Below are 23,702 nucleotides of genomic sequence, written 5' to 3'. Positions count from 1 at the left end.
GATATAATTACATGTGCAAATAGAGACAATCAACCATATATATGCATATTAACTGGAATTAGGTAGTATTTCACAAGCAGGGGAAAGAAGGGGAAACTCACTCATAGAAATGAGTGACGTCCCATTCGAAGTTAAGTCCCTGCGGTATACGAGTTTGTAGTCTAAAAATCCAAGAGACTTCTTTCTTACACAACAGGTGAAATATATCTCCGCCCCTAGTTGGTTTAGTGATGCGCTCTATAACTTGGACCTGTACCAAGGTAGAATCCCCTCCATGATGATTATTAAAGTGACGTGCCACATTCGTGGACTTTAATAGTCGAATGTCACTTAAATGCTCTCTGAACCTATCTTTCAATCTGCGGGTAGTCCTACCCACATATTGTATTAAACAGGCTTTACAGGTTATGAGATATACAACATACTGTGTATTACAGTTAAAAAACTTATCCATATGGAAGATTTTTTTATTAGCAGAAGAGGTAAAAACACTCTTTTGAATAATGTGGGGACAGGTGACACAGTCGGTCATGCCGCATTTGTAATTACCCCTGCAGTGTAGCCAAGTTAAGGACTGGTTGTTATTTTTTTTGTTGGATTGATATAGGCTAGGGGATAACGAGTTACCTAGAGTTGTTGCCCTTTTTGCCACTATATTAACCCCTTCGTTTAGAATATTGGCACAGATATCATCAGTGCTCAGAAGTGGTAAATGTTTATGAATAATAGCTTTGACTTTCTGAAACTCCAAACTATAGGGAAGGGATAGTGTGATGGAAGGAACTGGTCTGGTAAATTTGATACATGTATTGGATTTTTTGTTTGCTTTATAGTTGGCATGTTTGTGGGACATGAGATTACGGGTTTTAACCCGATAGTCCCTGGGATTAGAGGATCTATTATTGTCCAAGAGGTCATTGCGGTCACTGTTAAGGGCTATGATGTAAGCTCTATCAATCATCCATCTCGGGTATCCCCGGGCAAGAAACCTAGCTTGTAGGGAAACAGCCTCCAGTTTGAAATCTGAGATGTTACTGCATATCCTGCGTAATCGTAGGAACTGTCCCACAGGTATTCCTTTGACTGTGTGTATAGGGTGACTGGATTTAGCATGTAAAAGACTGTTCCCTGAAAGTGGTTTTCTATACAAATTGGTAATGACTTTGTCATTGGAGTGGCTCAGGGCAACATCCAGGAACTCAATTCTATCTGGACTACTATGTCCCGTAAATTTAAGGTTCAGAGAGTTGTTGTTAAGGTATTCCAGGAATGCCTCTATGGAGGTAGAAATCCCCAATCTCACCACTGATGTTCAAGCTTATATCCTTGAAGTGCTAAATTTTCTTCTGACACATAATTACTTTTCATTTGATGGGGATTTCTACCTCCAAAGATGTGGGGCAGCGATGGGAGCCAAGTTCTCCCCCTCTCTCGCCAACCTTTACATGGGCTGGTGGGAGAGACCCCACATCTTTGGAGGTGGAAATCCCTTCAGAGATCAGATCGCTCTGTTTCTTAGATACATTGACGATCTGATCTTTGTCTGCCATCGGGACGTCAGTATAGAGGCATTCCTGGAATACCTTAACAACAACTCTCTGAACCTTAAATTTACGGGACATAGTAGTCCAGATAGAATTGAGTTCCTGGATGTTGCCCTGAGCCACTCCAATGACAAAGTCATTACCAATTTGTATAGAAAACCACTTTCAGGGAACAGTCTTTTACATGCTAAATCCAGTCACCCTATACACACAGTCAAAGGAATACCTGTGGGACAGTTCCTACGATTACGCAGGATATGCAGTAACATCTCAGATTTCAAACTGGAGGCTGTTTCCCTACAAGCTAGGTTTCTTGCCCGGGGATACCCGAGATGGATGATTGATAGAGCTTACATCATAGCCCTTAACAGTGACCGCAATGACCTCTTGGACAATAATAGATCCTCTAATCCCAGGGACTATCGGGTTAAAACCCGTAATCTCATGTCCCACAAACATGCCAACTATAAAGCAAACAAAAAATCCAATACATGTATCAAATTTACCAGACCAGTTCCTTCCATCACACTATCCCTTCCCTATAGTTTGGAGTTTCAGAAAGTCAAAGCTATTATTTATAAACATTTACCACTTCTGAGCACTGATGATATCTGTGCCAATATTCTAAACGAAGGGGTTAATATAGTGGCAAAAAGGGCAACAACTCTAGGTAACTCGTTATCCCCTAGCCTATATCAATCCAACAAAAAAAATAACAACCAGTCCTTAACTTGGCTACACTGCAGGGGTAATTACAAATGCGGCATGACCGACTGTGTCACCTGTCCCCACATTATTCAAAAGAGTGTTTTTACCTCTTCTGCTAATAAAAAAATCTTCCATATGGATAAGTTTTTTAACTGTAATACACAGTATGTTGTATATCTCATAACCTGTAAAGCCTGTTTAATACAATATGTGGGTAGGACTACCCGCAGATTGAAAGATAGGTTCAGAGAGCATTTAAGTGACATTCGACTATTAAAGTCCACGAATGTGGCACGTCACTTTAATAATCATCATGGAGGGGATTCTACCTTGGTACAGGTCCAAGTTATAGAGCGCATCACTAAACCAACTAGGGGCGGAGATATATTTCACCTGTTGTGTAAGAAAGAAGTCTCTTGGATTTTTAGACTACAAACTCGTATACCGCAGGGACTTAACTTCGAATGGGACGTCACTCATTTCTATGAGTGAGTTTCCCCTTCTTTCCCCTGCTTGTGAAATACTACCTTATTCCAGTTAATATGCATATATATGGTTGATTGTCTCTATTTGCACATGTAATTATATCTATGAACTTCACTTCAAAATTCGGATCATATGCTTGCATTATTTGCAATACAACACAGTCTTTGGGTGGCTTTGATCCTCCAATAGACCGTCTTGTTTGCCTCCAAATTTGCTGCTGTTTTTTATATATATCTCCGCCTTGGAGTGTCCTCGTAAGTTCATTGAGTTTTGAACTTTCCCTTTTTTACCTTTTGTTTTTTGCCTTTTGCTTTTTGTCCTCCTCTGGTCATAGCTCCATCTTATACTGATACACATTTGACCATTTGCTGTGTTCCAGCCGACATTGTTGTGGTCGTCGTGTCTCCTAGGCAACTAGCTCTCAATGGGCCATATATATGCATATTTTTATACCTTGGCTGCATATTGTTGTCGTTTTTCATTGAGTGTCTGAGTGTCACACTATTGAATTTTCAGGTTTTAATATTCCATGGTTGGGGTTGTTTCCCACTTTCTTGACACCGATCTCTTATGTTCTATCTATTTATATATTTTTCTGCTCTACAGGACTTTACTATGGATGCACCTATATCATGTTTAATCTTGTTCATTTTTATATTCATTTTCATATTTGATTATTCATCCGTTGTTTTTGATATATGCATCAGCTCCTGTATTCTATGAGCACAGTGCGACCATGGGACGCTCTAATTACAATGAACAACATTTTTATATATGTTTTCTGGTCCCCATGATCGCGCCTTCTCTTTGCATTATTTATGTGGATGCTAATCAAACCACATTATATTACTTTATATCACTCTATATATTAGAGATCGGTGTCAATGTAGATATTATACAATTTATATACGGGCTGTTTTCGTAGGTGTCTGTCCTCTGGTGTCATTTTTTCCTACATAATAACTTCTATATTATATTTTCATCTAATTATTATTTGTTTTAATTTTTCTATCACTTATTCTTCCTCTTTCGTATCATTCACATACACGTACTTTTTTCACACAAATTTTATACATTCTCATACTTCCATTTATCTTCTATCCTCATATTCACTCCATATGCCAGGTTTCATTTATTATTATTATTATTATTTTTAATTAATATTTCACAAGTGAAACCAGGCTCACATTTTTGGTTGACATATTTTTGCCCACATTTTCATATTTTATTAACATATCATGTTCTTTATTATGTCACCATATCTTCACGTTATTTTTGTTCATTTGATCATATAGTGTTCACAATTTTATGTACATATGTGTATCATTGGGAGTTTTCACGCTCATACTTTTATACTTATTTTATTTATTTTTCTTCATTCATTGATACGCTCACTTATTTATACTTACGTATAATACAATTTCCTTTTTCACCGCTTCGGCAATGTGTTTTCCTATTTTTCAGTTTTTTACAGGTAACATTTATGGACAGGAGATCTTTTATTTTCATATGGATATCTGTGTCTTTTCATTTATATTTTATTGTACCGACTCTACACCGCTGCCGATGGATTACTCGGAGAAATTCTTCTTTTTTAAGAATTACTTTTGGATAAAGACAACTTTTATGTAGCTTTTATTGACTACCAGAGGACAAGCCCTATAAGTATACATGTCATGTGTTACTTGTTATATTTCTTTGATTCTTTCAGCCCGTTATATATATATATACATGTATTTATATGTATTTTTTCTATTAAAACATGTGTTTTTATATTGTTTGTATGTACCCTTCTCCCTCCCCCTGCTGGGAGGGAGACATGTTTTGTAACTAAATGTCTTCAGCTTGAGACTGTGGATTGCTAAATGAACAGCTGTGTGCCTTCTCGTATCAATTAACTCAGGGTGTAAGCAATTACATTCCTATCCACCTTTTACTTGGTTTATCTACAAAAGGTTGCTGGCATCCACAGTCTCAAGGTGTGTGGTTATGAATAAGCGATTTTTATCGTGAAACGCGTCAACCCGACACGTCTGTCTGTGTATTGCACTGTCTGTCTGCTGTCTGTTGGATTTATGGAGAATAAAGGAGTCCTAAGGATTTTTATTTAACATCTTTGAGTGCGGTCTCTCTCTTTTGGATGTCCTCACCTCCAGGGGGCCCTCCGGCCGATCCAGCAGTCCCCAGCAGCGATCCCGAAGCGCCTGGCTCCCCCATCTGTTCTTTAGGAGGGGTCCCAACCGAGATGGACATCTTCCCCGCCCGTAATGGGGCCCGAGCAGCCGGAGATGAAAGGAGAGGAGAAGCAGCCTGTAAAGGCAAGATGGCCGTGGCCGCGCACGTGCCTTGCGGCTGGGCCGTCCGCTGCGACCGCGGGGTGGGTGCAGAAATCCCGGATTTTTTACCTGGCATCAGTCCTCAGCAGTTGCTCGAGGTGGATGAGGGCAAAACCGCAGTGTTACAGGGTCCAGGGGACGCGGATGGAGGCAGATGTTTCAGGATGGTGCGGAGCTCTGTGAAAGCACGTCCGGCGCCGTCTACATCCTGGCCACGCCCCCCATACATGTATAATTATTAAATGAATATAACCTATTACATCATGCAAATAGTATATGAATAATATAAAAACATCAAAATAAAATAAAGTGAGCATGTGAAGACCCAAGGGAAAGACGTGTTTTTCATAGAATACAGCAGAAACCAGGTGTGAATCCCAAAAGCCGTCAGGTCAGCACAGCAACACCACATACCTCCCTATTGCAGCAGGCGGGGGCTTACCAGAATAGAATGACCCCCAGAGTGGTCAAACTGTGCCTAAAGTACTCCACACCTGGGCAGTCATCTCACTACGTGCCGGCTTGCAAACACATTTGAAGTTGCCCCAAGCGTCAGCATCATGCAACGAAAAAGACTCTCCATAGTGAAGGTCCGCAAGTATAAAATAATTTATTGGGTAAATGCACTTAACAGTGAGTAGTAATCAACGAGCATTCCTTTAGTAAAAAATAGGATTTTTGTACTCCTTGTAAAATCCTTTTCTCTGAGTTCATTAACAGACACAGCTCTATTTTCTTTACCAAAGGGTTATGCTACCTCTACAGGAGTAGGACTAGGCAGACCACACAAAAGCTTGGCTACGCCCCGTGGGCTGTCCTCGGCTGGCATAACCCCCCTCTCTGCTTAGAGATACTCAGTTTTGTAACCAGCAGTAACAGAAGCATAAAAACTGTGGGTACTGTGATTGTCAATGAACTCGGAGAAAAGGATTTTACGGTAAGTACAAAAATCCTATTTTCCTCTTCCGTTCATTGACATACAGCTCTATATTCTTTACCATAGGGATGTCCCAAAGAAGTGCCACACACGAGGGGTGGGAATAACAAACGCAAGACTAAACATAAGCCAATCCAGGTAGTAGCTCAACTAGAACAGGAACCCAGCCTGAAATACACCCTCAAGACAGAAAAACAGACCCTCTAAATTGCAGCCTGCAAAACTTTGCGGCCAAAGGAGGCATCCACAGAGGCCAAAACATCCACTCTGTAAAAGATTGAAAGTACGCACTGATGACCGAGTTGCCGCCGTGCTCGTGCATACCTGTGCCACTGACGCCTTATGAAGGAAGGCACAAGAAGCACTAAGTACCTGAGTAGAATGTGCCATCACAAAAAGGGGGGAACACGACCCTTAAGCAAATAAGCCTGGGTCACCTTCTGTCTGATCATCTATGATTGGTAACAGAGGCGGCTCTAGGCTTTGTGAGGTCTTAGGCAGAATTTAGACATGAGGCCCCACTCACCCCCTTTGCAGAGGTTAAGGAGGAACCCAGAGGCCGAGCATCAAATTACTGCTGCTTGTGTGGGTGGGATGTGTACTGTGGAAATCACATGGGATGAATAGGAGAGGGATGGGATAAGGGAGAAAGAGGAGGGGGTAAAAAGGGGGGAGTAGGTAGATGATGAGGGATGGGTAGAGGAGAACTGGAGTGAAACTGAGGGATCATGGTCTGTATAGCACTAAAAAAAAGGATTTGTGCTCGCATGAGGGGGACGGACGGACAGACGGTGGGACAGACGGTGGGACAGAGGGATGGACAGACAGACAGGGGGACGGATGGACAGACGGACAGGGGGACAGATGGTGGGACAGATGGACGGACAGACGGTGGGACAGAGGGACGGACAGACAGACAGGGGGACAGACAGACAGGGGGACAGATGGACGGACAGACAGGGGGACAGACGGGCAGACAGGGGGACAGACAGACGGACCGACAGGGGGACGGACAGACGGACCGACAGACAGAGGGACAGGGGGACGGACAGGCAGGGAGACAGACAGACGGGGACAGACGGACAGACAGACAGGGGGACAGATGGACGGACAGACAGGGGGACAGATGGACGGAAAGACAAGGGGACAGATGGACGGACAGACAGACAGGGGGACAGACAGTGGGGCAGACGGACAGGGGGATGGACAGACAGACAGGGGGACGGATGGATAGACAGGGGGACGGACAGACAGATGGGGGGACAGACGGACGGATGGGGGGACGGACAGACGGGGGACAGGCGGACGGACAGACAGGGGGACAGACGGACAGGGGGGCAGATGGACAGGCAGGGGGACAGACAGACAGGGGGACAGACAGAAAAGAAAGGAAGGAGGGGAGGGAGAAAGAAAGGAATGGTAAGAGATGGAGGAAGGGTGCCCCTTAGATCAGAGTACTCACTGGAAGGGATGGATGAAGGGATCAGGCGCCATCTTTCCTCTTCTTGTTCCTGGTCTGCAAATTCTTGCCGCCCATACCTCATCTTCTGAGATGAAAACTGTTGGGAAGTGTGGGAGGGGCAAGCCCAGGTGGAGAGGGCAGGAGGAGGAGCAGAAACAGCTCTCTCTCCTTCCCCGTCTGTGGTCTGTGAGGGAGAAGTGTCAGGGCCGCGGCTCCAGTATTTGGCTGTGATCCGGAGATGTCAGTGAGCTCCTATTCCTCGGTGAGCTGCTCCTGATCATAGCCCCGAATCGTAGCAGATTCTCCTGCTTACAGACTGGCCGTGACTCGGAGTCGGGACTGTGCTGATGGCAGGGAGATCCCTACTGCCAGCCTCAGAGGCGGCTTTGTAACTCGGCAAATTAGGCGGCTGCGAGGCCCCTGTGAGTGTGAGGCCTTGGGCGGCCGCCTAATTTGCCTATTCAGAGAGCTGCCTCTGATTGGTAGCAGAGGAAGCTGGATGTCCCTTCCACGGCCCATCCGTAATCACAAAGAGCGAGTTTGACCTCTGAAAGGACTCGGTGGCTGCCAAATAGACCTGAATAGCTCGATTAACACACAGAGTATGCAAGGCAAATACCCTCAGATGAACCGGTCTGGGACACAAGGATGGCAGCACAATGTCCTCATTCAGATGCAAATCAAAGACCACCTTTTGGGAGGAACGGCGTCCGTGGTCACAGGACCACCTTATGAACCACCAGATAAGGAGAACAAGACAAGCTGCCAACTCCGACATCCTGCAAGCAGAGGTGATAGCCACCAAAAAACTCACCTTTCTGACTGCTAAAGCAAAGGGATCTCCCTCATGGGAGGTTTTTGAAGAACCAACGACAGAACCAGGTTCAAATCCCACGGTGGCAGAGGAAAACATACAAGCATAGTAAAATGACAAACCACTTGAAGATATGTACGCACCAATGAATGGGAAGCAAAGGTCTTTGAAAAAAGACTGCCAAGACAGACACTTGGCCTTTCACGGAGCTCAAGCCAGTTTCTGATCAATACCCTGTTGATGGAAAGCCAAAACCTGAGCCACCGAAAAGGAACCAGGATGTGTACCAAGTCTGATGATAAAGCTTTCAAAATGTAGATTTCGTTGCCTTCAACATGGTTGGAATCACCGAGCCAGACAAGCCCCTGTCCTTCAGCACCTGACTCCCAACAGCCAGGCCGTCAAAGCCAGCAACCGCCAGCCACCTGCTTACCCAACGGGATCCAAAGAAGGTCACCCACCCCATAGCAAACCCACAGAGCGCGATGGCACCTGCAGGTACCAAGGCCAGGGACACCCAGAGCCTGGGCCCCAGCCCCCCCCCCCCCATGAGCATGGGCAGGTAAGCCGCAAGATCAATGCCTTCCAGGGAGGAGGAAGGGGGGGGGAAACCAGGAGGGACCAATCACCCCAGGGCGTACCTGCACCCCACACCAGGGAAGGAGATGAGGGGGCCCTTACTGATCCAGTGAACAAGCAGCATAGGAGTTGGCGCCTCACACCTCATACCTATATAGCAGTGATGGCGAACCTTGGCATCCCAGATGTTTTGGAACTACATTTCCCATGATGCTCATGTGCTCTGCAGTGTAGTTGAGCATCACGGGAAATGTAGTTCCAAAACATCTGGGGTGCCAAGGTTCGCCATCACTGCTATATAGCATCAAGGGGTATGCAGTTCATGTATAGTCATTAGTCTGGTGTAGTTGATGGCTGAAATAGATGAGCTCAGCTGCAGAGAGAAGTCAGCTCTGAAAGTGGAAATAAAAACAAAAAGCAGAGTGCCTCTAAGTGTTATCAGTTTAATTAAAAGGGTGATACAGGTACAGAAAAACTTGCTCACATTTAAAACAGTATAAAATAGCTCATCTGTTAGGTGGTCTGCAGGAACACAGGGGTCCACGGCTGGATGTTGTGGCTCCAAGAGGTGGTGCAGGGGATGGTAAGGAGGGAGATGCCTGGAGGGCCAAGAGACCAGATAGTAGGATGGCCAGCGGCTTCAAGAAGGTGTTCTGTTCCTCAGGGAGACACCTGGTGAGCCGAGAGACTGTATGGTAGGATGGCCGGTGTCTTCAGAAGGGCGCTGGATGTACAAAAAGCAGGCTCCGGATGACGTACTGAGGAGCAGGGCACCCTTCTGAAGCCGCCGGCCATCCTACCAAACGGTCTCTCGGCTCACCATATGTCTCCCTGAGGCACAGACTGAAGTTCATCCCTTTGATCTAAAAGAGCCAAATGATACAATGTTTATAGTTATCTTTCAGCGCTGAGCAATGTTGTTGTTTTTTGTTTTTTTGACAGCTGTGAGTGAGCAGAGAATGGCTCTGCACTGTATGAATCGTGGAAATGCTGGATTAAGATTGTGAGGGGGGTTGAATCGAGATTGTGATTTTTTTTTTTTTTAACGATTAATCATGCAGCTCTACTCTACAGGTTCTCTGGCTGCAGCTTGAGGAGCCCGCACAGTTGTGGGGACATTTGGTGTGACTCCGTGCGCTAGAAGTGTTCACAGCAAAGCAAGGTCCATAAAGACATGGATGAGCGAGTTTGGGGTGGAGGAACTTGACTGGCTTGCAGAGTCCTGACCTCAATCTGATAGAACCCCTTTGGGATGAAATTAGAGCGGAGACTGTGAGCCAGGCCTTCTCGTCCAACATTAGTGCCTGGCCTCACAAATGCGCTTCTGGAAGGATGGTCAAACATTCCCATAGATACACTCCTAAACCTTGTGGACAGCCTTCCCCGAAGAGTTGAAGCTGCAAAGGGTGGGCCAACTCAATATTGAACCCTATGGACTAAGACTGGGATGCCATTAAAGTTGATGTACGTGTAAAGGCAGGCGTCCCAATACTTTTAGAACTATAGTGTATGTGTGAAATGGAGCAATACATATACAGTATCTCACAAAAGTGAGTACACCCCTCACATTTTTGTAAATATTTTATTCTATCTTTTCATGTGACAACACTGAAGAAATGACACTTTGCTACAATGTAAAGTAGTGAGTGTACAGCTTGTATAACAGAGTAAATTTGCTGTCCCCTCAAAATAACTCAACACACAGCCATTAATGTCTAAACCACTGGCAACAAAATTGAGTACATCCCAAAGAATGTCCATATTGGACCCAAAGTGTCAATATTTTGTATGGTCACCATTATTTTCTAGCACTGCCTTAACCCTCTTGGGCATGGAGTTCACCAGAGCTTCACCGATTGTCACCGGAGTCCTCTTCCACTCCTCCATGATGACATCACGGAGTTGGTGGATGTTAGAGACCTTGCGCTCCTCCACCTTCTGTTTGAAAATGCCCAACAGATGCTCAATAGGGTTTAGGTCTGGAGACATGCTTGGCCAGTCCATCGCTTTTTTAGCAAGGCAGTGGTCATCTTGGAGGTGTGTTTGGGGTCGTTATCATGTTGGAATAATGCCCTGCGGCCCAGTCTCTGAAGGGAGGGGATCATGCTCTGCTTCAGTATGTCACAGTACATGTTGGCATTCATGGTTCCCTCAATGATCTGTAGCTCCCCAGTGCCGGCAGCACTCATGTAGCCGCAGACCATGGCACTCCCACCACCATGCTTGACTGTAGGAAGACACACACTTGTCTTTGTACTCCTCACCTGGTTGCCACCACACACGCCTGACACCATCTGAACCAAATAAATTTATCTTGGCTTTATCAGAGCACAGGAGATGGTTCCAGTAATCCATGTCCTTAGTCTGCTTGTCTTCAGCAAACTGTTTGTGGGCGTTCTTGTGCATCATCCTTAGAAGTGGCTTCCTTCTGGAACCCAAAAGTATGTGCAGAAGAGGAGTGCAGAGGTATGACAGCATGTGAAGGAGAGGAGTGCAGAGTATATGACGGTATGTGCAGGAGAGGAGTGCAAAGTATATGACGATATGTGCAGGAAAGAAGTGCAGAGTATATGATGGCATGTGCAGGAGAGGAGTGCAGAGTATATGATGGTATGTGCAGGAGAGGAGTGCAGAGTATATGATGGCATGTGCAGGAGAGGAGTGCAGAGTATATGATGGCATGTGCAGGAAAGAAGTGCAGAGTATATGATGGTATGTGCAGGAGAGGAGTGCAGAGTATATGATGGCATGTGCAGGAGAGGAGTGCAGAGTATATGATGGCATGTGCAGGAAAGAAGTGCAGAGTATATGATGGTATGTGCAGGAGAGGAGTGCAGAGTATATGATGGTATGTGCAGGAAAGAAGTGCAGAGTATATGACGGTATGTGCAGGAGAAGAGTACAGAGTATATGACGGTATGTGCAGGAGAGGAGTGCAGAGTATATGATGGCATGTGCAGGAAAGAAGTGCAGAGTATATGATGATATGTGCAGGAGAGGAGTGCAGAGTATATGATGGTATGTGCAGGAGAGGAGTGCAGAGTATATGATGGTATGTGCAGGAGAGGAGTGCAGAGTATATGATGGTATGTGCAGGAAAGAAGTGCAGAGTATATGATGGCATGTGCAGGAGAGGAGTGCAGAGTATATGATGGTATGTGCAGGAGAGGAGTGCAGAGTATATGATGGTATGTGCAGGAAAGAAGTGCAGAGTATATGATGGTATGTGCAGGAGAAGAGTACAGAGTATATGACGGTATGTGCAGGAGAGGAGTGCAGAGTATATGATGATATGTGCAGGAAAGAAGTGCAGAGTATATGATGGTATGTGCAGGAGAGGAGTGCAGAGTATATGATGGTATGTGCAGGAGAGGAATGCAGAGTATATGATATTATGTGCAGGAGAGGAGTGCAGAGTATATGATGGTATGTGCAGGAGAGGAGTGCAGAGTATATGATGTTATGTGCAGGAGAGGAGTGCAGAGTATATGATGATATGTGCAGGAGAGGAATGCAGAGTATATGATGGTATGTGCAGGAGAGGAGTGCAGAGTATATGATGGTATGTGCAGGAGAGGAGTGCAGAGTATATGACGGTATGTGCAGGAGAGGAGTGCAGAGTATATGATGGTATGTGCAGGAGAGGAGTGCAGAGTATATGATGGTATGTGCAGGAGAGGAGTGCAGAGTATATGATGGTATGTGCAGGAGAGGAGTACAGAGTATATGACGGTATGTGCAGGAGAGGAGTACAGAGTATATGACGGTATGTGCAGGAGAGGAGTACAGAGTATATGACGGTATGTGCAGGAGAGGAGTGCAGAGTATATGATGATATGTGCAGGAGAGGAGTGCAGAGTATATGACGGTATGTGAAGGAGAGGAGTACAGAGTATATGATGGCATGTGCAGGAGAGGAGTACAGAGTATATGATGATATGTGCAGGAGAGGAGTGCAGAGTATATGACGGTATGTGCAGGAGAGGAGTGCAGAGTATATGACGGTATGTGAAGGAGAGGAGTGCAGAGTATATGATGGCATGTGCAGGAGAGGAGTGCAGAGTGAAGGATGGATATAGATTAATGTCTAGTAATGGTCAGTGTTCCTATTCCATGGAAATGATTTTTGAATTCATTCTTAGTTGTGTTACATTTATTACACATCTTTCATATTTCTCCTTCTATATATTCGGAGGAGATGTGACATGCAGTGATTCAGTCATTACAAACACACACAGACACACTTACCCCGGTCATAATGAATATAATGAGGGTCCACAGAGACAGGGCACGGGTCCTGCTCCTGCTCAGGGCCATGCCTTTCCCCCCGAGGTTTCCAGCAGATAAACTGAAATTGCAAAGTCCCTTTGGATAATTTCATCTCCCACAGAAGGAAGAGTGAAGGATAAATTGTAAAACCTTTTAAATATTAACTGCACTACGCAAAGCATATGATGGGTGTAAGCCCTAAGTGGGAAGTGGATTTAGTTGGCTCTTTGCCTCGGGTATCATAAACTATAGTCATATTTACTCAATGCCTCTTTTATTCTTATTTCATTCTCTGTTACATCTCAGTGCTCCTGGTCTCCTTCATATTTATATACTGTATATACAGTGAGGAAAATAATTATTTGTTCCCTGCAGATTTTATAAGTTTGCCCACTTCCAAAGAAATTAAGGGTCTATGATTTTTTTTTTATCATAGGGGTATTTTAAATGATAGAGGCAGAAAATCAACCAAAAATCCCCCCCCCCCCTCAAAAAAAAAAAAAAAACCACAATACAAATGCTATAACCTGAGTTGCAGTTCAGTGAGTGAAATAAGTGTAGCACCCTCCTAGGTAGGTGCTAGGTTGGTAAAAGCATTGTTTGCTCTGCCTTCTTATCAGGGGAGCCTGATTGTTAGTTTTGCCTGTTGCATGTGTCCATGTGTGATTTATCTGGGCTGAGGGAGTGTCCCCACTGTATCCAATAGGGGAGTCTGTTGGACAGTGGAGGAAACCCAGCCATTGACACACAGGCTTTTGTAGCTGTCCCAGTGGGTTGGCACAGAGAGTGGTGCATTCTGGGATTGGCTATAAAAGCCAGGGGCACATGTGACAGGGCGTCTTTGGGTGGGAAGCCAGATCCCAGGAGGAGGGTGACGGCTGTCTCTCCTCCTGTCAGCAAGGAAGGTGGTCACAGGGAGTCAGCCTAGTGGACCAAGTGTGTGATGCTGAGCCAGGAGGTCCAGGATAGTGACGAGTGGAGCTGAAGGCAGAGCAACCCAGGGGAAAACAGTGTCCATGAGTACCGGGATGCTTGCCAGGGGTCTGACCAGGAAAGGGACCACTCCAGTGGAGAGTCAGTGGACAAGGGGCTAGCATGCACGGGAAGTGAGAATGGGGATGCCAGGTTAGGACCCTGAAGAGGAATTCATTCAGGAACATATCTTCTATTTCAGGAACATATCTTCTACTTCACTTCAGTGGCATATGAAGCAGCGGCCTTGCTGCACACACTACAGTCAGTTGTCCTCAGAAATTGTGCATAGTTCAAGTTGGAGTGTCCCACTCATCCCTTCTCCCATCCAAGTTCTAAAATAAAATACAAAAAAACAAATCCCCTGGACTGTTCATTGTCTGAGCCAAGTCTTAAAGTGATAAGTTTTACAGACTGTTGCTATGGATAACCCAGGGGAATCCACACTCAGTAGCTCCCTAGGGGGCAGTGCTACATTTGGGGGCTCATCCGGGATTTCGCCCTGAGTTACCGGAATGGTTGCTAATGGCAATGGCCGAAGAAAGGTTTGAAAAATGTAATTTTTCTCTCAAGGACTGTGTTTTAATGCTCAAGAGAAGTGTGAGGCATGCTCTACAGAAGATAGGGAGAGTGGGATGAAAAATCAAATGATCAATAATGGTTGCCCGTGGCAACAAAATAATTTCTGTCAGAATCGCAAATTGTTTGTTCAAGTGATGTGCTGGAGAGCGGGAAAAATGCACAAAATGGACTGTGCCTGTTTAACAGTAAATGGTGCAAGTGTGGACGGAGAAAATGGCGGCCAAGGGCATGTGGATCGGTGTGTCGGGGGCCATGTGTGTGCGAGAGCTATGCAGGAAAATGTTTTCCGTGCATCCAATGACGGCTGGACATTCTTCCAAAATAGTGGCAAAGTGGATGCTGTACAGAAATCTGTTGACCATGCATTTCATGACAGTGGGACATTTTTCAACTACAGTATGTCAAGTCTTGCTTGTACAAGTGCTAAGAAGAGAAATGTTGGCCGTGCATCTGACACCAGGACAATTCTACGGACTAGCAAAGAGGGTCAGCTGGCTCAGAGTGAAGGAGGTGCAGCTGGAGCCCTGGTACAAGCAAGGATGGCGGATGCATGCAAGCTGAGAGTCACGGTCCGCTTTACAGTAACTTCCATGCAGGCTGAGCTGAGAGGAGGCAGCATCGGAGTGGTTACTGTACCGTGTGGGAAAGCGCACGCTGGAAAGTTCTGCCTAGCAGGAGGAGCCACCGCCAATCTTTAGATGTGGGCAGAGACGCCGCTCACGCACAGCCAATCTGGTGCGGGTAGGAGAGTCTATAAATTACTTCCGCCTCTGGGTGGGGCTGAGAGGGAGACACATGTGCGGAGGAGTAAGATAGCGAGTACCGGAGTGAGCCGGAGCACAGAGGCTATCCCACGAGTTGGCAGAGAACCTGCAGAGCAGACCGGAGAGCCGAAGACATCCACCCTGTGGGAAACAAGGGTGCGGATGGTGCCTGACGGAAGACTGGTGTTGTGCACTGGAGGAGGCATGGAGCACTTGGGCCTGGTATGCAGACAGTGTCTTAGTGTTACCATGCGGAGGCAAGCTTGGGGCCAATGAGGGCACTGTGGCAATCTGCTGCAGCGGGCAGAGAGGAGTGAAGGTCGGCCCAGAAAATTAAGTGTGACATGGGAGACCAGGGTCACTCATGCCCAGTTGGCTGTGGAGTCGGAACCTCTCCTGGCCCGTGGAAGAGGAGTGCTGCGGTTCATGATGCAGTTGGAGTCCATGCAGTCTGTCAGTGGTCCAGCATGCACATGGAAGGAGACCCGAATGTCCGGGCCAGAATGCATGCAGGTAGTACGGGCCGGGGAGTGGCCACCTGATGCATTGAAAACTGCAGCAGCAGAGAAGAAGTCTGCTCCCATACAGGCAGAGGGGAGAAAATGGCCAGCTATGACCGGGGCTGCTAGTGTGAGTGTGAGCAGCGAGGAAGAGGCCGGTGTCATTGATGTGGGGTCTCCCAGCTTCCAGAATCGGTTTGGGTCCTTGGAGGAGGGACTGGATGTTTGGAAGTCTGAGGAAGAGACTGAATGGGACTGGGGGTCTGGAGGTCGGAGCAGTCCAGACAGTTTTGATACACCTGATGAGTAGACTAGGGATTCCGTGGTGCAAAGAGAGTGCGCCAGGAATCTGGGGCTCTGACATAACCCCACCTAAGAACTGAGCCCGGGCTCAGGATCAAAATGAGGCCTACACTTCCCTCATCAAAAGAGACCCCATACTCCCAAGCTGGGAGAGGTAATAGAAAGACCCTCCCCAGATTTTCCAGGATGCAGAGGTGGATACAGAGGAAGGTGGCCTTAGAGTATGGGTATGACTATCCCTATGCTCCACGGGAGGTCATGCTAGAAATAGAGGCCAAAAGAGAGTCCTGGTGTGATGGAGCTATATGGGACTTACTCTTTGTACCCAAGTCATACCGCAATCAGTTCAGGCTGGACTTGTGGAAGACTTTCCAATCTGTAAAAGCTCAATGGAACCATGGGCGGGCGATCTATTTGGACCGAGTGGAGGTTCGCCAACCAAATGGATCGGGCCAGGCCTGGTTGATCCGAATTCGGGAAGAGGATGAGAAGACTGTGCGGATTCCCCAACCAGACTTCTATTGCTGAAGGAAATATGCAAAATTCAATTAAGGCTGGCTAGCCTAAGCTTTCTGTCTGGAGAAGAAAAAAATATACTACAGCTAAGGAACATTCAAGTCCAGTTATTGTTGGGGCCTCTGCCCTATGTCCATTATCCCACCCCCCTTCTATCCTTACAGAAAGGGGTTGAGGACAATTTGAGATACCACTGGCTAGTGGACTTATAACAGAGGGCCGACCCTCTCAGGAAAACTTAAAAGACTACCAGCTGCTATTCTGGAGATCCTTTGGGCCATCGGGCCGGGATCTGGGATTACAAATTATTTAAAGTACCAAATGGACTATTCTTGGGCCAATGGGGCCAACAGTGGAACTTTTCCAGGACAGCCAGGAGAAAGTTGGCAGTGTCTTGGGAGTTTTTGGTGGGGGGTGCCCTGGTGGCAGGGGCCCCTGAAGAGGTTGCTTCAAGCCCCTACAGGGTGAATGGTTGTTAAGGCTCCAACAAACAAGTTTCTGTAGGGAAGAAAGACTGGGTGTTGGAGACTGTGATAAAGAGGATATTGTAGACACCCACTTTGCGCAATGGACTTACTAGATAGTTAGTGACAGGATAGAGAGAAACCTGCCCAGGAGGAAGGTGTCAAGGCTACAAGTTAACGCCTAACAAAATCGTTAGCTAGGGATGTTGGATAAAAAGGCCGCCCCTGTGGGGAGGGTCTTCTCATAAAATATAAGCTAGACCTGTACTTGCCAAATGCGGAACTTTGTGGCTACTGAGGAATATATTTAAATAAAAAGGTTTTGTGCTGGAGTTAAGCTTTAAAGCCCATCACCTTCCTCATTGACTCCATTGCCCTTCACCACAATGGAGATATTTCACCAAAATCCTTAACTTTACAAGAAAATTTTAGGGACATGAGAACTTTTAATTTTGCTCATACCTACCACAGATATTTTATAACCCCTAGGCCTGGAATATCCAGTCATTGTGCAAATCTTTGGCGAATTGAAGGGGCAAATAAAACTATTAAAACTTTTATTAACTTTTTTTACTCTACATACAATATAAAAAAGTCAGCACAGCTTTCATACTATTTTCTGAATAAAGTCACAATATTTTAATCTCAGCATGAAGTACCATATTAAAGAATACAAATGTTTTTTGTGCTCAGCATTGGCGACCATTAGTCTGTGTTACAGTCTCATCTTGATACAAGTTACAATAAAGTGAGTCAGAAAGGTCTTCAGTGTATTGTCCTCCACAGAGATGTCGGTGTATCCTGGAGACAAATGTCAGGACTGGCAGGGTGCTCTGAGTCATCTTCATGCTCAAGTCTTCGTAGGACATTGGATTTTGTAGCCGACTACGTATGCCTGGACATACACCCGGACCTGGTTGATCCTGCCAGGAGACACCAAGATTCAGAAGGGCTAGCAAGACCAAAACCCAAGTACAACTCTACCAGAATTTTTGAGCTTTCTTTCATTTTGGAGTAAAAAGTCATCTTTTGGTTCCTCCCTTATAGAGGAGCCCAACCAATTTACCTGAGAATTAGGTGAATTCCTAATGAAAAGATACGAATTAAGACATTTGATATTAAGGCTTTGTCCAAATCACTTTTTCAACTAGGGTGCCCAGGCACCCTGGGTTTCACTGAGGTTTCTTCAGGGGTGCCTTGGCAAAATACCTACAAATTTCCCAAAAATTGTATACAAGCCGGCGTGTGGATGAAGGCTGCCACAGGTTTTTATTGTGCACCATTACAACCTTCTAGCTGCTGGCATCCTAACGACCAATGGCTAAATCAGTTGATATAAAGGATGTCAGTTGCCTGCACAGCATCCTTGTATCCCCCTCTCCTGCCCCTCTCCATCAGTGTTGAGGTCATATTAGCTGAGTAATGGAGAAAAACTGAGGAAGAAGAGAAACATTGGAATACTAGTCGGTATCAGTTTGCAAAAGTGTATTTGCTTTGCAAGAATATATAACCTCTAACATTAGGTGTCTTATGTGTGGATGTTGCTGCACAGTGTAAAACTATTAGAATAGTATTTACTTTTTAGAATGGGGTGCCCCGAGACTGTTCACAATTTTTAAAGGGTGCCTCGAGATTGTCCATAATTTTTAAAGGGCGCCTTGACTGAAAAAAGGTTGAGAAACACTAGTCTGTATTGTTCACAGAAATAAGGCAATTTACAGCAATGGTTCTACAGTGTCAGGAAAAGACAAAATATTTCCAGGTGCATAGTTATGCACAGATGGAGAATTCCTATTAGCCAAACCTATTGTCACCAAAGAACCAATGTGCATAGGCGCATAAATATGCACGAACGGCAAATTCCTGTTAGTTAAAACCGTACTTGTGCAACTGCGCATGCACGAATGCCTGAGCCCATCGGCGTGCATGCCTGCCACTTGATTGATGCTAAGAGGGCTATTTGAACACCTCTGCTGCACTAGGACCTTGCCTTGTGGTCTACAACATTCTGCTACCTGTTACCTGTTTCCGTTGCTTGAAGTCCTGTTGCCGTTCTGCTATATCATCTGACCATGCTTGAACTCTGCCTGAACCTACCCCTGGATTTCCCTTTGACCACGTCCCTGCCTGATCCTTCTGCCTACCGTTGCCAACTCCAGCCTGAACCTGACTATTCTTCTGCCTGCTACTCTGTATCTGATGTGTCTGTAGTTACTGACCCCCTTGCCTGACTCTGCTCTCTGTCCAGCCTGTGGAGGCCATCCCTGCAGCCTGCCAAGTACCTGCTGTCTGCCACCTGCTGGCCTGCTGAGTGCTTTTTGCCTGTGATCTGCAAGCTGCCAAGTGCCTACTGACTGTCTTCCAGCCTATTGCACCTGCTGCCCTGCGTCACGATCCAGCCTGCCTCCAAGTGCACACAGACCTCTCATCTTCAACCACCTTCACCAGAACTACCGGGCACTCGTGCCACTCCAGGCTCTTTTACCTCCTGTTACCTTATCAGGGGAACCAAGCTGGAGGTGTAAGAGATCGCCTTCCTCTACACGTCAGACTCCATCACTAGGTACATGAAACACAGGCACATACAAGTGTTGTCTGAAAGGTTCATGGCCCAACAAGAAAGGAGCGACCACACAGAGATGAAACTTTATCACTGCACCAAGCCACTGGCGGTCTGATGACATTTGGGGATCGCAATGTGACCAAGTTGTATCATAGTTCCCCCAAAAGGAAGTGCTCCTCTGGAATTCTGTGGTCTGAAAGTGCATGACCTGCAACAAATATAGCAGTCTTTAAAGTTCATGGCCCGACACAGAAGAAGTGAGCACACAGACACGAAATTTTATCACTGCACCAATCCACTCTTCCAGATGTTCAATGCTAAAAATGTTGCATGCATAATATACAGTTTTCATGCGCTCCTTGCAAACATTTAGCACCCTCCCCCCACTAATGGAACACTTTCTCTTTCTTAACCTTTCTCCATTTTAATCTTGAGTATGAGGGGTGCCAACTGTTTGCAAGGAGCGCATGAAAACTGTATAGCGTGCACTCGCCATTTTCAGTGCTGAACAGCTGGAAGAGTGGATTGGTGCAGTGATACTGTTAAGCCTGAAGGGTTTCACATGTACTGTTACTTCCACCCAGGAGTAATGACAAGGGTCAAAGGGCAGAGTGGCCATCTTAGAGACATGTAAGGGATGCATTGATATACAGAACTGTCCTGTAATGCATGTTGGAGTGTACAGTGAGTCCTGAATAAACATCCGTTGTTCCAGATCAGAGTCCTGTGTGTCTCTCACAACACTGAGAATATAACAGTGGCGACGAGGGTGGGAAAACTGGATTGTCATCTGGATACAAACACCCACAAAGCCCAGCAGGAAAATGTCATTGATCGGGACATTAAGTGAATTTGATGGAGAACAGACAACCTGGAGTTCCTGTATTGAGAGACTGGAACAGTATTTTTGTACAAATGCCATCCCAGGAGACAGGCAAGTAGCAGTATTTCTGACAGTGGTTGGTGCTAGGACATATGACATTCTTAGGGATCTCCTTTTCCCTGAAAAACCAGCAACAAAGACTTTGGCAGAGCTCCTGACACTGTTAGGAAATCACTTCCAGCCTAAACCACTAGAGATTGCAGAGAGATTCAGGTTCTATCAGCGGCAGCAACAGCCGAGTGAAGATATTAAGGCTTATGTGCTCGCCCTTCGCAGACTAGCCTCAACCTGTTCTATGGGGAGTATTTACCGACTGCACTGAGGGATAAGTTTGTCATGGGACTAAATAGTGAGTCTAGCCAAAAGAGACTGTTAACAGAGAAAGACCTTACCCTTACAAAGGCAATTGAGATAGCTTCAGTGATGGAAATGGCTGTGAAAAATACAGAGGCATTGAACCCCCAGAGCAGAAGGGAAGAGGTTAAAGAGGAAGTTTTCAGAACAGCAGTCAAGCCAACAGCAACAAATCGGAAATATAGACCCTCACCAAGCCGGGAGACAGCTTGCTACCGTTGTGGGAATACAGACCATGAGCACAAAGTCTGCTGGTTTAAGGATCAGCTCTGTCATAATTGTGGTAAGGCAGGCCATCTGAAACGAGTCTGCCGTAGTAAGAAGGTGCGAAATAAACAACCTCTGAACATTTTATGTCTGTGTGCTCACTTCTTCTGTGTCGGGCCATGAACTTTTTAGACTACTCTCGTTTGCTGCAGGTCATACACTTCCAGAACATAGAATGCCAGAGGAGCACTTCCCTTGGAGGGAGTTACGATACAGCTTGGTCTCTTTGCGATCCACAAATAAACCAGCAGATATAGGAATGCTATGGCAGACTGCTCTAGGAGGCTGACAGTGGAAGCTTTAGGAAAGGAAACACCTACTCTCCCCCTCCTCAATAGGTACCTCCCTCTAATACTATGTCTACTCTCTCCCTTTATAGCTGGACTATTTCCCTATCTTAATCCGACACTCTAGGCCCACCAAATAAAGCAGAATCTCCTATGCATTAAAATCCGAGTCAAGATGGCCACCCCAAATCTCACAGAATGTAGTTTCCAATAAAAATTGTATCCTCCCCAAGATGACTGCCTGGAGCCCATGGCAGGGGACAATTAGTCCTCAATGGGCTTCTGCCAGCAGACAAATAGCAGACTGCCACATTCAGATTTGAAAATAAACTGCAACCTCCACCAGTCTATAAAACTTCCAACTACTTTACTGGCAGGGGAAGACTGGGCCAGGGGGCAGGGGGGCAATTGCCCCCTGGGCTGCTCTGATGCCCCGTAAAAAGGCTGCACTGCTTCTGCCACAGGCATGCCTTATAGGATTCCTGGTGAAGAGAAGTAAAAAGTCCCTCTCACTGACCTACTGAGTGCGGGTTGAAGACAAGAACAGAGCGCAGCCCTCCCCCCTCCAGCATGAATGGTGTAAACTGTGTCTGAGCAGAGGCTGGTTCCATGCCCCAGTGGAGACTCTTCTCCCCTGGCCAGCCCCGACTGAGCTGTCCCAGATCCCCCCCAACACACCCTGCTGACCAGGTCGGGAACCCGGATTCAGCCAGTAAGAAGAGAGTACCTGGAGCAGGGGTTCAGCTTGGAATGGGGGTCAGGAGGAGGATGGGAAGAGGGAAGAGGGAGGGGGGCCGGGTCACTGCACCATGGGCCCCTGGTTTGTATTTGCCCCCTGAGCCAAAAGTTGGCAGTCTGCCCCTGTTTATTGGTGAGACTTTTTACATCACATGACCGATTGCAAGAGTCACAACATGGAGAAGCTAGCAGTAGCAGTGTGGGTTGTCAGTGCTCAGTGAGCCCCTCCATATAGAGTGCTGATAAGCAAACAATTGCTAACATTCATTTCCAGCAGAATTTGCATGTATTGGCCAGCTCTTGCCCTTGCAACTGCTTCCTGGCTCAGCCTCAGGGTTGTCTCATATTACAACTTTGAGGCTGACAGGTAGTGCAAACAAGTGTGTGGTAGCCGAGATATGCACAGACAGGGATCTGGCACTTTCCAAAACATGCATACCCAACTTAAACAAAAGAAAGGTTTTAAAGTGGCCCTCTAGTGGGCCCTGAATACTCCAGCCAGCCCCATCTAAAAGTGTAGTAGGAATGCAGTAATCCTTAGAAATGAAAAATTAAAAAAAATTTAAAAAACTCAGTAAACATTCCCTCTAAATTGCAAATTCAAATTCACAACCACATTTCCTGATGAAACGCGTAGGGTATGGCAACAATGTGACGTCATAATGCCCAGGGCAGCGATAGTCCTGCGTTAGAGGATCTGCCTGTCTCGTTGAACCAAGGGATTTTAAGAAAACGTGCTTATGGTGTTGTGTACTGTAATGTAAGTGCATATTATATTTTAAATAAAGGAGCAGTATTACATACCTGTTTATGTCTTGCACCTTTCATCTCTTTGTTGGTATTGTTAACTGCTGTGTATGTAATGAAGATAACAGCTCTGGATACCACGGACCATTTATAATTTAATGGTCCACAGAATTTGGTAAGATGCTTTTTGCCTCTCTTCCATGCCAGTATAGGTGCTAGAGAACACCTTGGCTTGACTCATAAGTGGAATTCACATGAAGTCGGCACGTTAACCACTTTACCACCGCAGGATTTTGCTGTCTTACATCCAGGCCACTTTTTGCGATTCGGCGCTGTGCAAATTTAACTGACAATTGCGCGGTCGTGCGACGCTGTACCCAAACTAAATTTACGTCCTTTTTTTCCCACAAACAGAGCTTTCTTTTGGTATTATTTGATCACCTGTGGGATTTTTACTTTTTGCGCTATAAACAAAAAAAGAGCGACAATTTTGAAAAAATAACAATATTTTTAACATTTTTTATATGAAATTCCCCCCCAAAAAAAATGTAAAAATCAAAATTTTTTTAAAATTTTTGGCCAATTTGTTTTCTGCTACATATGTTTGGTAAAAAAAATCACAATAAG

The 23,702-nt window shown here is 45.8% G+C and overlaps 1 protein-coding gene across 1 annotated transcript in view; it reads right to left on the bottom strand.

Annotated features, from left to right (window-relative positions):
• Window positions 1-17,830: 17,830 nt before the first annotated feature.
• LOC309555671 (uncharacterized protein) overlaps window positions 17,831-23,702 on the bottom strand; it is an 82,164-nt gene continuing 76,292 nt past the window's right edge. Inside the window, exon 21 of the mRNA XM_082257702.1 lies at window positions 17,831-18,159. Within this exon, the coding sequence (XP_082113828.1) occupies window positions 18,087-18,159 (73 nt within the window). The 3' untranslated portion in view covers window positions 17,831-18,086. The remainder of the gene's footprint in view (window positions 18,160-23,702) is intronic.

This window comes from Pelophylax lessonae, assembly GCF_965119305.1.
Source record: "Pelophylax lessonae genome assembly, chromosome: 5".
Lineage (NCBI taxonomy): Eukaryota > Metazoa > Chordata > Amphibia > Anura > Ranidae > Pelophylax > Pelophylax lessonae.
This window is presented reverse-complemented; position numbering and strand designations above follow the sequence as displayed.